The sequence below is a fragment of the Kryptolebias marmoratus genome, linkage group LG8, assembly GCF_001649575.2.
Source record: "Kryptolebias marmoratus isolate JLee-2015 linkage group LG8, ASM164957v2, whole genome shotgun sequence".
Taxonomy (NCBI): domain Eukaryota; kingdom Metazoa; phylum Chordata; class Actinopteri; order Cyprinodontiformes; family Rivulidae; genus Kryptolebias; species Kryptolebias marmoratus.
In genome coordinates this window covers 13,557,601-13,571,927 of record NC_051437.1, presented here as the reverse complement: position 1 = coordinate 13,571,927, position 14,327 = coordinate 13,557,601, and the positions used below count along the sequence as shown (strand labels likewise).

The 14,327-nt window shown below is 40.3% G+C and overlaps 1 protein-coding gene across 2 annotated transcripts in view; it reads right to left on the bottom strand.

Annotated features, from left to right (window-relative positions):
• slc12a5b (solute carrier family 12 member 5b) overlaps positions 1-14,327 on the bottom strand; it is a 48,138-nt gene that overhangs the window by 2,658 nt on the left and 31,153 nt on the right. Inside the window, exons 5-26 of one of the 2 annotated variants that reach the window (XM_017409667.3) lie at positions 14,063-14,117; positions 13,847-13,977; positions 13,043-13,290; positions 12,752-12,963; positions 12,500-12,667; positions 11,534-11,632; positions 11,368-11,425; positions 10,707-10,881; positions 10,450-10,568; positions 10,268-10,366; positions 8,980-9,099; positions 8,720-8,824; positions 8,441-8,609; positions 8,153-8,348; positions 7,124-7,293; positions 6,837-6,968; positions 6,618-6,725; positions 6,328-6,444; positions 5,884-6,086; positions 5,361-5,375; positions 5,149-5,282; positions 4,942-5,033 (exon numbers count right to left, since the gene is read on the bottom strand). In XM_017409667.3, the coding sequence (XP_017265156.1) occupies positions 4,942-5,033; positions 5,149-5,282; positions 5,361-5,375; positions 5,884-6,086; positions 6,328-6,444; positions 6,618-6,725; positions 6,837-6,968; positions 7,124-7,293; positions 8,153-8,348; positions 8,441-8,609; positions 8,720-8,824; positions 8,980-9,099; positions 10,268-10,366; positions 10,450-10,568; positions 10,707-10,881; positions 11,368-11,425; positions 11,534-11,632; positions 12,500-12,667; positions 12,752-12,963; positions 13,043-13,290; positions 13,847-13,977; positions 14,063-14,117 (2,925 nt within the window). Of the gene's footprint in view, positions 1-4,941; positions 5,034-5,148; positions 5,283-5,360; positions 5,376-5,883; positions 6,087-6,327; positions 6,445-6,617; positions 6,726-6,836; positions 6,969-7,123; positions 7,294-8,152; positions 8,349-8,440; positions 8,610-8,719; positions 8,825-8,979; positions 9,100-10,267; positions 10,367-10,449; positions 10,569-10,706; positions 10,882-11,367; positions 11,426-11,533; positions 11,633-12,499; positions 12,668-12,751; positions 12,964-13,042; positions 13,291-13,846; positions 13,978-14,062; positions 14,118-14,327 lie in introns of those variants that run through there. The other variant, XM_025004447.2, reaches the window with a different exon arrangement.

The following is a 14,327-nucleotide window of genomic DNA, read 5'->3' as shown; positions in this document are numbered from 1 at the left end:
GGCGTCGGCGTGCTCATCGTAGGTGACAAAGGCTGCGTAAAGGGCAACAAAAATCACCTCGGCTACGAACACGAAGGTGGGCAGCCTCACTCGAAGGTTGGTCGATTGCTTCTTCATCCTCACAGCTACTTGGAACAAATGACAGTCATCACTGCGGCCGCCTGGTTTATCTCTGCCCAGATAAGACGGGTCAGAGGGATTGGCTGAACCTGCTTTCATTCAGACCAACACAACACCGCCCCGCTCACCGAGGAAAGGAGCTGCGTGGACTTTGTCTACTGTAATAAACGGTTCGGAAATGTCAGCAAGTTTTTTTGTTGTTTTTTTTGTCTAAGGTGCAATAAAAAGGTTTCTGTGACCTCTGCAAGTTTTATTTTACACACAAACTCCTAAAAATCTTTAAATAAGGCCCTATTTACTCTCAGTTTGCACTTTGCAGTTATAGATGTCGTTAGTTATTTGTTATTCATGTCTTAAAAAAAACAATGGATATTTGTTCAGATAGAGATGAAACAGTTCTATTGAAGGGGAAGTTAAGCATTGCAAATTCTTAGAAAAGTAAGAGGTTAGATATTAGGTGTCCTTGAGGAGTTAGAAATTGAACAGCCATCATAAGGTATGAAGTACCTGCACAGTTTAGTCTTACAAAAAATATATATATTTAAAAAAAAAAAATTATTATTATGCATGTTCTGATGCAGTTAAACCTATCAATTAAACTGATATCAGTTTCAGGCACGCTGTTTTCTAGCTTTCAAAGGGCTTTATACCGGATCCCCCACTTGACTCAGTCTTTTCAGTCATTCCCTGGAATGGTCGTACATTTTTAAACATGAAACATTTTTAACAGCTTGGAATCTCTCCATGTGAAGTTTATAAAGTCAGGTGTTCTGTATTAAAATGTTTACTTTACTGCACGCAGGGCCTCAGACTCTTGCTGAAAAGCCTTTACTTATTCACACACACAAAAACACGTTGAATATGAGAATCACTAAGTTTTATCCTTCTGGAATTCACCCAAATTCACGTGATGATGTATGTTTGACGGCAGGCAGACAATAAACGTGCAGCTGGACACAGTATGTAAGCAAAAGTATGAACTGTTTTTATTTTCTTCTCAAGTCATGTTCAAAAGATATGGTTATATGTTTTTTTTTCTGTGATGGCCAGTAACTTTTACTCCTCTATTAAATGTAAAATCTTCAAATATACAAACAGTGGTGACATTTTTCACAAGGTCAGCTCAGTCTGACTGAATCTGAATGTGAAGCTAAGAGGAGCAGGTTTATACAGAGGCCTTCCAGCAGCTTTTGTTTTGCATTCATGATTAATTTTGATTTTATCAGGTTGACTTAGTTACAGGAACTCTTGGAAAAGTTGGGATCAGCAAATTTCGACCAAGGCGACCAAACTGGTTTTCAAAAATGAGAAAACTTTCAAACAGGCCACATTTCTCCAGTGCAACTCCTCAGACACTCAAATGCAGCCCATTGTCAATAAGAGCAGCCTTTGCCCCATTTACTGCCTAATGTCAAACAAATGCAGCTAAAAGAACCCGGAAAAAAAAAATACCCTAACAAAAACACACAAATATGTTCAGCTGTTGTAATAAAAAGATTTAGATTTATTACATTTTGTGCAGACACATAAAATGGTTTCTTCACACGAACTCAGACGGAAATAAAGTTGTGTAACTGTTTTAAGATACTACAAACGATCTAGTTTATTTCAAGAAAACCTATATGGATGCAACCATACATTATTTCTGCGTCTATGAGCAAAAAACCTGCTTTAAAAAAAAAGTCTCTTCTTTATCCCTTCTCTTGTGTCGTCATGTCCTTAGCTGTCCTTGGTGACACATACGGCATGCACACTCTGCTCAGTAGGGTTTAAAGAATTTACATTTCTGCAAACAAGGTTCCTTCATCAGGAAGAGCTGCAGTGTTCTTGTCACTCATCCGCTTTTTCAGTATTTCCAGGCAAAACGCTGACACCTCTGAGCAAATATTCCCCGTTTGTACCACTAGCTGACCGTGCTGAAGTGAGGTTTTGCGTATTTATTTGCTACAGCATCCGAAACAACACGTATAAATAAATAAAAGGAGGCAATACTAAAATGCAGAATGTCCTAAATAAAATACAGTGCTGTACCCATAGGCCAAAGGGGAAGAAAATCCAACTATTTACAAAGGTATTTGCACAAAAACCTGCTTTAAAAAACAGCATTTATTCCATTATTATCTCTTATAACCTGCATGTTCTGGGGAAAGATGGAAAATTTGGATCTCACGATATCAACAAACTCAGCTGATTTTGATTTGGAAAGAAACGAAGATCCGTGATTTGTTTGTCGAAAAGTCACCCAACTGTACATGAATGTACTGATGTTTAGAAGTTTGTTTAAAAAAAAAGCATTATCTTGATTTCTGCATAAAAACGATCACAGATGTCATCAAATGTTCACACAAGTGACAGAATTAAAGAGAACCCAGTTAAACAATAATTCAGTATGACACTAGATCTTTTAGCCAACATGAATACAAACAAACATGAACATGAAAACATTTCTGAGGACCTCAGGAAAAAACAAAAAAGATGGAGAAGCTTAAAAATCTATCTTTGAAGATTGTCTCCATGAACCAGTCAAGACCAGCTGTCTATAAATGACTAAAAAGTTTAAATTAGGACTAAACTACACCTCAACAGTAATGTGTTTAAGACTTAGCTAATAAAAATGAACTAAAAGTAGCTTCAAAGCAGCTAAACGCCTCTCTGTCAGTGGATTTTAAATGTTGCGTTATTGACCAACCATATTTACGGCACAGCTGTGAGAAAGCTGTAAAAAAATAAATAAAAGAGAAACAAAAACATGTCTGCTTGTTCGCAGTTCGATCCGGTGAACAAGCCAGAACATTGTTTTAAGAATAATTTATGGACACATGACGGGAAAACTAAACAAAACCAAAAAAACTACAAGCTGCTCTAATTAAAAAACCCTGCACTCCAGCATCAGAACAACAACCATGTGTGCCCGTGATGCTGCACGGTGGTGGGAGTATCATGTGTATGGTGACACTTTGTCATTACTGATGAATGACTGTGGAGCAGCCAAGTGAAAGGAAACAAGTCGACAGTTGAAACTTTTAGACAAACAAGTTTTTTTTTTAAATAAGGGGGTTGCAGCAGATTCTAAAAGAAAAGATTTACTTTTATAAATCACAATTTTTAAACATTCAACAATTTTACAAAAAAATGTAGCATTATTTATGCCTTTTTTGGCCAGCTTTAAAACCTTAAACTGTAATCTGTTACCTAAAGTCATGTGTACGCAGAAATATATAAATAAAATACACTATGCTAAATTTTAAACACCACAGGAACTCATTCACACCCACTAAAACCTCATGCCTGATCAATAAAGTTATTCTAAAGTGTAAGATTCATTTTCAGACACTTTAGCACTTGGCTTGTGTGAGCACTTCGAAGAATTTTCTGGGGTTGTGAGGGGAACTTTGGACAGACAGGTGTAACAGATGTAAACCTTTGGACTCAGCAGGATCAGCGCTTTCCCTCATGATTTCAGTCAACATGTCAGAGGTATTGATCCCCACAAATAAACCTTGTGAAGCAAGCAAATAAAAGAAGTGCCAAAGTAATCCTTACCATCCTTAAAAAACACAGACCTGCACAACATTTAAAGTCTCTTAAAGTCATAAAAACTTTAAATTTCTGTATAAAGATATTTTTTTACTATATTTCACCAATGGAATAGTCTCTAATTCAGCTTTGACAAAAAAGTGTTTTTGTGGTACGCTTGAAGGTAATTTAAAATTTCATAAAAAAATGTTTCTGACTTGTCAAGCCATCTGGGCTCTAGCTCTACTAGTTGTTCATCCAATAAACTGGTTTTAAAATATACAATTATTTGAAAATTCAACACATCCCAAATGCAGAACGTTGGGCAAGATTGCGAAGGTCACAACTGAAATGGCTTAACTATGATCAGCTTTGCAGCTCAGAGAGTTTGATTTTAGTAAAACTTTAAGAACGTAACCATTGGCTGAAATCAGTCTGATTTAAGACGACAGCCACAGCCAACCTTAGCAAGCACATAAAAGGCTACATCTTGGTCAATTTTAAAGACGTTGAGCTCAAATTTGGTGTAGTAGTAGCTGAGAGTCATCGTCAACACATACTCTGAGTGCTAATAAATCAAGCAAGATTTCTGTTTAAAACTCTGACACACAGTGCGGCAAACAACTTTAAGGAGCGCTAGTTTTAATTTTTGATGGAATTACTTACATGGCATTAGAAAAAGTTGGCAACACTGTTCCTAATTTTTAATTTCACAAGAAATAATAAATAACGCAATCTCACAGGGAATTGAAGAAATAGTCTATCAGGGATAAAATGAATGGCATTATTCAGTCGCTTCATACTGTCAGTCATCTTAACTCAGGGTCAATATAAAATACCAGGCCTCTGGTCTTATCTTTGTGCTTTTAACCTTATTAAAACAGACAAAAAAAGAGACAAATAACAGGATCAAACATAAACAACACTGATACAAAACACTGGAAAAACATAAAACTGATAAAGAAGAAACAGATGAGTTTGACAGATGAGACAAAAGACAACCCAGAGGAAAAAGATGAATACAAAAAGTTGATCTGAGACATCAGGAAAGGAAAAAGAAAATGTTTCAAGCTGTGTTAAAGTGATCCGCTGTTGTAGAGTCTGGGAGGGAGTGTCGACTGTCTGGTGTTGGAAGCTCAGGTGGTTCAAAGGTTACAGCTGGGTCAACATGAGCCCACGTCACCTGGACACCCTGTAGTCTGAGTGCAGCGGTGTGTGTGTGTGTGTGTGTGTGTGTGTGACAGTATGAGACGGGCAGGAAGAGGACGTCAGAGTTCCCTATGGGTGCTGATAAACCAAACTCTCTCAGGAGTAGATGGTGATGACTTCTCGCCCTCCCCCGCGTACGAGGAGAACCCTGTTGAGGCCTTCGGTGAGCACCTCGAGGAACTCCATGTCTGAGAGACGTCCAGAGTGAAGGACGGAAACTTACTTTGACCTAACGCAGAGAGGCACAGGACTTCCGCACCTTCCGCAGTGCAAAACACTTTCCACCTTTTCACTCAAGGATACAGTTTTCGTCGCCCACCCGGTTCTTTGGTGGGCCCGGCATGTTGAGCAGGACGAGCTTCGCCTCCTTGGACTTCTTGGTGATGACCTCGTTGAGCCGCATCGCTGTGTGCATGCGCCTCACGTCGATTTGGCTCCTGAAACGTTACAGAAAGGGTTCAGCCACGGCTGGTCTGGTTAGCAAAGCTGCTGAAAAGCCAAATGTTCATACTTACAAGTTCTCCCACTCACTGTGGCATGGTTGGAATAAAACAAAGCTATGTAAAGGTGGTTTATTTTCAATAGCATGGCATATATCCACAGGAAACACAAATAAGATTCTAAACTTCATGGAAAAAAAGAAAGAACGAAGCATTAAACAAATGTTTGAGAGATGAATATTTCTCCGTCAGAACCAAATAGTCCTCGTAAATGTTCATGTTTGACTTTCTTCTTGTTCACAACAAAAGCTGCCAAGTTACATCACATGAAACATGAAGGACTTCTTGGCAAAATGAGAGGATAAAATGACACTTTAGTGAAGATCAGATCATATTTATATAAAATGAAAAATACAGAGCTGGATTTGGTGAAAGATGTGCTTCTGCTTCTCCAAATATTCACACACCGTTTACAGTCTGCGGTTGCTTGAGTGAATCATTTATTTTACTATTCGATAAAAATAAAAAAAAATACTATTAAAGGCCCAAATATTTCCAGCTGTGCCACGTTTCTGAGTTTGGATGTTGGCTGACTTACGGCTTCATGCTATGAAGGTCTCTTCCTCCCTCTGGCGTCACCGCTGAAAGGGTTGTCCCCCTTTCCGTGTGTCTGCCGTCCGTCCGGGTGGCGGCGCCTCCTGCAGCGGCGGCGGCGGCGGCGGGCGACGTGAGGCCCGCGGGCGTGGAGGTGTTCCTGTTGTGGATCAGCTGGACCTGTTTTGGGTTGGAGACAGCCTCAGACTGAGAGACAAACACGTGACGTGACAGCGTGACGGGATGGAAGAGCGAAAAGAGACACCTGTCAGTCAAGGCGGACCTCTGTGGGTCAGAGAGAAATCAGTGTGCAGCTCGAAGGAGAAGGGGGGGAGGAAAGAAAAAAAAAACTCTGCTGCTGCTTTTGAGACAACACAAAGAACAGAGACACAAAAAAGATGGAGAAAGTTTTGTTTTTTTCTCTCCAAAGGGAATACAGCAAAGTTACCTTATCGTCTGTTTTCTCTGCCAGGCTGCCTCCCTCGTCTGCACTGTGCCGGGCCTGCAAAGTGGACGGGTTTTTACGACGGATGGACCCACGGGATGAATCTGTAATACTCTGGATCTGTCAAAATAAAAGGAGAAAATTTGATTTCCATTTTCCCTCTGGGGATTTTTTGTTTTTACTCCAAATAAACAAGTCCAGACACAGACGAAACTCCTCATGAATCAGTCTCTTGACAATGAAAATGCTAAAAATGAGTCGTGCTCTTCAGATTGACACCTCTCTGCTTTCACCTCTCTCTCCATCTCATTCTTCGTTAGATGCATCTGTTTGAGGATCTGCGACCGTTGTTCCATGATCAGTGTCTTCTCGTAGGTGTAGGCTGAGATGTCGCTGTCATGCTTCAAGACCAAAACACATTTTTAATGTATTAAATGTTTGCTCAGTCCCAAAATATGTGCATTATATTATTCAAAAGAAAAACTTTGGCCTGTGTCAGACACATCTCGTACCATCTCCACCACCTCCACGGCAGCACCGATGCGCAGGTGATAGAGGAAGGTGATGAGGTCTTTCTTCATCTGGATGCTGTTGTCGTCCATTTGTGCTACGGTGAAAATGCGCATCTTGCACTTCCTCCACACCTGTGGCGCAAAACAAAAACCGTCACAAACTCTGAGGTCTACCATGTTCCTCAAAGACTCTTTTTTTTTTTTAAAGAAAAACACACCAAACTGATAATGGATCATTTTTACCGACCATCTGAGGTGTACAGGAAGCACACCGTCTCGTTTCCCACCTTATGCTGGCGCAGCAGGAAGGGCAGGAGCATCAGCATGCCTCCGTCGTGGACGATCCACCACACATCGATGTGGCCCTCAGTGAAGCGCTCTCCGTTGGATGGATAACTGGAAATGTTCTTGGGGACCAACAGGGCCAAACTGGCTATAGTGGTTTCTCTAACCACCTCTGAAAAAAGAGAGTTTGCTCAGTTGATAAAACTACAAGCATACAAACAAGACAAGGTGTCGCGTTCGGCCCATAATGAGTTAATGTTGCTTTGTAGAACTCCATGCCATTCATGCAACAATATTCCCAGTTTATTTGGTTAAACTCAGTGGGTTATAACAAATTAAATTAGATTATTACAGAGCATTAATGCACTTTCTGTAGATAGAACTCTAAACCTTACATCCCAAGGTTTATAATGCCTTGTCTGTAACATTTTTCAAACTGTATATTAAATTGGACTTTTCTTCATTAATGCAAATAATAATCCACAGTCTACATAAACTATTTAACAGTTTTAAAGCACTTTTAAAATGGAAATTTTAATACGTATACTGTAAGGTTTTTGAATTTGATTGTTTAATTTGTAGAATTTTATTTTATGATAACTAAAAAAAAGTGTGTATATTCACAAATACTCTTCAGTACACCCCTGCTTCCGTAACTTAAAGCTATATCAGAAGACAAAAAAGAAGTTATCTAAAAAATAAATTAACTTTTAAATGCATAATCGCCCACCACCGTCAAAGTTGAAAACAAAGATCTTGAACTATCAGTTAGCCCTTGGAGTATGAGTTGGGGATGACTCTCAGCTACCACCACACCCAAATTAAGCTCAATATCTGTAAAATTGACTGAGTTAAAGCCATTTTTATGTTTGGTAAGGTTGATTAGCTGGATTGACTTCAAAAGTTAATCAGTTGTAGATTTGTATCCACCTTGAGAGTTTCAATAAAAGCCATCCCTTGGATTAGAAAACATTTTGCTAACAGGGGAACAATAAACTTCCTGGATATTTATCTTGTCATCTGTCCCTTACCAATGAAGTTCCTAAAATGCTGGTAGCACTCAGGCTGTTTCCAGTTGTGGGGCCAGCTGACCATCACAGTGTTGTGCTTCAGACCTCCAAGTCCTCCAGTCTGGACCAGATGGGATGTCCCGTCTCTCAGATTGGAGGAGAGGACCACCTGAGAGAAACCTTTCACCTTCTCTGTCTCCATCAGCTTCCGCAGAGACTGCAGACACATAAAAATAAAAAAAATGGTAATGTGTCTGGTAGAGCAGTAAGAGTTGAGGTGTTTGAACTGACTAAAGTGAAGTCCTGTACCTGATCTGCCTTCTGGGCTTCAGCGTAATTGTTCAGGAAGGTTCCTTGAACAGAGGTACCAACGATGGTCAGCCCTTTGCCTGCTTTCAGCTGACTGGTCAGAGAGAGCAGACGGGGCTGCTCCACCTTCTGCTCAGCATCCACGCTCACCAGAACCAGGATCTGAGGCCTTAGGAGAAAGAATTTCCAATAGTTAGCAAACAAGAGTGTGAAAGACTAACATTTTTGACAATGCACTGAATGTCTAAACCCAAATCCCAGACTCTGACGTGAACTGACCTCCAGTTCTTGGTGTGAGGTGGTCCCTCCTCCAGCCTCATCAGAGCAAATCGAGCGGCGCTGAGCGAAAGGCCTCGTATCCCGTCCCCCCACTCCTTCTCAGCTCTGTTTCCACAGCAAACTCACAGTTATCTCAAAAACTAACACGGTTTGTAAATAAATCACTTTTGACAAAGAGCACACAAATCGTTCACTAATATGACAAACTCAGTCCAGCTGAATGATAAAATAAAACATTCTGTGTTGTCACCAATACTCACCCACAGAACTCTATATATTTGTAGATGCAGGTGGCGATGCCCATGGCGACGATGGCGTAATACCAGGAGCAGATGAACATGAGGGACAGACACAGGCTCATGCCCAGGAAAGATAGAGCCCTGTGGGCGACAGGAAACCGCATGTCGCTCTAACTGGGACTTTACACCAGATGAAACACCAGCGTTAAAAGAAGTAAAACACTACAGAACTCAACCAGGAAGCCAGATAAATAGGCTTTAGGAGCCTATAATTACTCAGGTGGTAAAGTGAAGCTATTACCTTCACATTTAACCTCACACTGGGCTCCTGTTTGTTTCAAATGCTGCTACAGCAGTATGTATTTAGAACAAAGCCTTTTGCTTCAGTTTTTAAATATGGTGCAATGCAAACAAAATTAGCTCAATTTGTTTTGGCAAAAATTCCTCTAGATGGGAGACAAATTGTTTTACTTTACTGTATTTTACTGGTAAGTGACAATTAAGGATCTTCACAAGTTATCACATCTCTTTGTTGTAGTAAAGTAAAAGTATAAATCATATTTGGATTTCTGCGATACTTGTTATAGCTAGTGAACTAAAAGAAATATTTCTAAGTCTTTATGTGCCTATATGACAAAAAAAAACCCTAATGAAAAGTCACAAACTGACCACAGTTTTAAAGTCTATATCCAAAACATTAGGCAAATTTTTGGAGCTTCTAAATTAGCTTAACATTTGTAAAGATTGTAAAATTAAACTAATTTCTTTAAAAAGTCTGACAGAGTTAGGGCCCTTTTGGTCAAATCTTGAAAATGAAGTGTGCTGTCTCACCTGATCTGTTACACTCAGAGTGGGAGTTGGGGATGACTCTCATCTACTCATCTACTACTACACCACATTTTAGCTCAATATCTGTAAAACTGACTGACTCACAGTCATCTTCTGTTTTCTAAAATCAGTGAGGATGAATGCCATCTTGAATTCAGTTGACTCCAAAAGATAATCAGACGCAGATGTAATTCAGTGACTACTTTCTGAGAGTTTCATTAAAATGCATTCAGTGGTTCATGAGGTATTTTGCTAACACAACAGGAAAATGAATGCACACGGGCAAAAACATCTTCTTCCGCCTTTCAACTTTTTTGTGGCGGGTGATAAAAAGGCCGTGACATAATAAATGATAATATATTGAGGGAATGCTCTCACTCATACATGTCTGTTGCAAAGAAATCCCCCCAAATCTCCCCGGGAAAGCTGGAAATGCCTCGTCTTACACATCTGGAAAGTGAGTGGTGACGTTCAAACTCACCAGTGGTAAAACTTGAAGCGCGGCCTCCAGTTTGGAGTCCTCAGCAGAGTCTGCAGCGCGCAGGCGAGATTAACAAACATGTAGCACATCAAGAAAAACCTAAAGATAAAAAGATCAGAGGAGAAAAGTACGCCGACGGACTGGATGTCACCTGTAATGTGAACAAACTCTGCTGTTCTTACATGGAGAGGATGGGGGCGACTGAATCCAAGGAGGCGATGATGATGCCGATCTCACAGATGCTAGCTGTGAGCAGGAGAGCCCAGGTGGGCTCCCCGTTGGCTTTGCCATGTCCAAAAACCTGCAACAACACAAAAGTACTGTACAAATGTAATCCACATAAAGCAGGATTTTAAAACAAGCCTCAACAAAAGTTTAGTATTTGATGTGACTCTGAGAGGTTTTGTGTGTTAGAATGCTACCACACACACAAACTCACTCTCAGAAAGGGGATGATGCCGTCTCTGGAGATGGCCTGAAGTAGACGTGGAGCTCCAGTCAGACTCTGGAGTCCTGCACCGCAGGTGGAGAAGAAGGAGCCGAATACAATCACCCACGGAGATGGCCACGCCAAAGTACCAATCACCAGATTACCATTAACTCCCTCACCAAACCTGAAGAAAAAGGTGATCATTTGACGCTAAGTGTTCTCGACTTTCTCGCCATCTCAGTACATCCTGCTTTGCTTTTTATACCACACTGACTTTTTGTTTTATTTTAACTGGACCATGCTTAATATTGAGCAATGCAAACTGTAAGATTTCACTCACTGTAGCACACATTTAGATGTCTTAGAAAATCAAACCAACATTTCATAACCACAACACAGTTTACCACCAAAGATACTTGGCTTATTCAGTTTTTAACAGTTGAAACATTATTAGTGACAGGGATTTTTCATTTTTCTAATATGAGTAGGTAAATTAGGCCTGTCTCCATCTGACTGATCACCCTGATGAGTGTGTGTAACGAGAAACATTATAAAGCACTCTGTAGACCCTGCAGAGCTATAAAGGCACTACAGGTGTGGACCTTGTACCATACACAAGATGCCTCACTAAAAGACTGATCTGAAATTTTCCATAATCAATCGGACCTACTTGTCTCGCAGCACCACTCCTTCTATGCAAGCACCAAACAGGATCACACACGACATGTCTGCGAAATTACAGTTAAAGAGAAAATCTGCTACCGTTATAAGGATTAGTTGGCACTTTAGGATTTTCTTTTTGCTGTGTTAACCAACTGCAGGGCAGTGGAGGATACACACAATGGAGGTTGTAGTGATGGCTGCAATGGTGCCGATTGGAATCGATTTCTGAGCATCTCGCAGGTCGCCGGAGCGGTTAGAGCCAGCCATGATACCTGTGAGTAAAAAAAAAAAAAAAAATAGATCATTAGGAGCTTTGTGCTTTTAAACCAGGATGGGAAACAATTTTCTCTCTTTTTACCACACCTTAGTGTTCCTATAACCAGTATCACCAAAATGATACTCAGCTAAAAGCTTTGAAGTGACTTATTCACCATGGGAAAGTGATACATATAATTGATATTAAACAAGTTGGGAGCATCAATACTGTCTATGAATAGTCCACAAGTCAATCCAGCACCAAACAAGTGAACAACCTTTACTTTTACAATGTAAATAGAAGAATTTGTCATGTCAGTACAGTGTGAGATTCACCTGACTGATGGTTCTGTTTGACTCTGTCTTCCCAAGACTTTCTTTACATAACTATTTATAAAATCTCTAGAAGGAACTTCTTTGGTTCAGTCATGCTGAGGCTGTAATTTGAGGTTTAATTTTTCAGTTGGACGATGTTTCGACTCATTTCCTTGAGAAAAAAGTTTCTCTAAAAGATTACTTACCCAGTGTTATCCTACACCCGTAATAACAGCCGTGATCTTAATACCTAATTGGTGTTTGTTGAACTGGAGGATTTTTAAGCTGAGAACTGACTGTTTTATGTCAAGATACCAGAAGAACTGGTCATCTTCTAAGATTTTTGTTCTAGGCAAGAAGACTTGTGTCACACTTTGAAGACCTGATGTGGTGAACTCATTGTAAAATGTACACTTTTCTGTTTCTTCGTAAACCAAACCGATACTGCCTTTAAATGAGGAAAGCAAATGTGCACGGGATTTGCTCTCGATGGATGTTGCTCATTCAGCCTAATCAGGAGATGTAGGTTTCTAAAAGCTTTATCCTTGGATCGTTCCTGTGGGACTCACCGGTGACAGATGGGAAGTAAATGCCCACCAGCAGGGTGAAGAAGCTGGTGATGTCAGCCAGGACGTAGCGGTTTGTGTTGGATGGAAGAGTGTCAGGATCCACGTTGGATACCAGGCCGCGCTTCTCCAGGATCATCCCTTTTTTCAGATAGTTGCCAAATAGGTTTTCTGAGAATGAAGTAGAAGAAACCCCTCGAAAACTGAAACTACACTGTGGTTGGTCTCAGAAGGTCCTTTAAATTGTAAACCAACCTGCCAGGATCCCGCTGGTCACCCCTGGGATGCCCTGTATCTCTGTGACGTTGTTGCTGATGAAGTATTCGTCACACGTGGCATTAAGGGAGTCAGAATCACAAAAAGACCTCCACAGTTTGGTGGTGATGGTCTCGTTGTCTATTTCAATCACTTTTGCACAGACGTCATATGATTTAGAGACAAGAGTTCGATTGCCAAGGAGACAGACCCTGCAAAGAAAGTCAACAAAATAAATCGTCATGGTGTGCCATAACCCGTCCTCATGTGAGACAAGTTAGAGACACTTACGGAAAGACAGGAGGTTCGATGGCGGTTTTAATGATTCCAGCGTAAACAGCCAGGATAGAGAGGATAACGCAGGCCAGAAAGACCAGCGCCAACTTGTTGACATATTTGACCCCGACAAACACAACCAGGGCCATGAAGCTCAGCACGATTGTGCCGTAAACTCGCATGTTGTTGAGAAGTGCAATCTCTGCCTCGGGCCCCTCCAGGCCTTCAATTTTAAAGATAGCTGCCTGTGGCACAATATAAATCTGAAAGAGTGGACAAAAAAAGGGTAGAAGTGGAGGGAGGAAGTGGAAGAGGGAACGATAAAACGGAGGCAAAATGGGGTGACGTTTGAAAAAAAAAAAAAAGTTAAAACAAAAAGGTTCATTGTGTTCACATGAATGAATGTTTTGTTCTTTCAGCTGCTTCCTTCTTCAGGGATTGCCACAGTGAGCGAATTCTCAAAACTTAAGAGAGAAAAAAAAACTCGATCATTTCTACATATTTAAAATAAATATTGGGGTTTACCATAAATAAAATTTTCCATAAAAATATTTTTTTGTACAGTAGTTTAAAGATCATAATGGAAATTATAATTCATATTTTTTTTAACAATATGAACTGTGTAGTTAACTCATACTTCACTAAAAATATAAACCATTTAAAGTTTTTAATGTCTTTTCTTATTGTTTTTGTACTAAGTCACAGCATACAGTTTTAAACTCTGAATTTCATCAAACATGCCTGAAGAAAGAGCGTCAGTTAAAAGAAACAAACACAAAGCCCACACAAAAAGTTATTAGACAGTTTAAGTTTACTCACGAGCAGAATTTCAATGCAGCCAAGGATGTACATGGCTCCAGCAAAAGTGGTTCCCAGGTAGAAGCAGATCCCCACGGCTCCACCAAACTCGGGTCCCAGGGAGCGAGAGATCATGTAATAGGAACCTCCAGCTGTGAGTCACAAACAGTCACACACAGGGTTCAGCCCGTTGATCCGTCACACCTGAACACAGTAATACTTCAGCTCTTCTCTTACCTGGAACGACTCCATTAGTTGCAATGGCGCTCATGGAGATGGCTGTGAGCATGGTCTAACAAAAAACAAACAGCAGCAAACGGGGGGAGGGATTCAATTTAACCAATCTGCAGAAACAAGTAGAAACTAACATCCAGCAGCAAGGCAGACTGTTACTTAAGTATTTAGAAAGAAACATCTTTTGAACAATGAAGGCACTTCTGACAGAGACTTTTTGGATTGTACTGTGACATAATAGTCATTCACACTGAGTTGAAATCTGGTG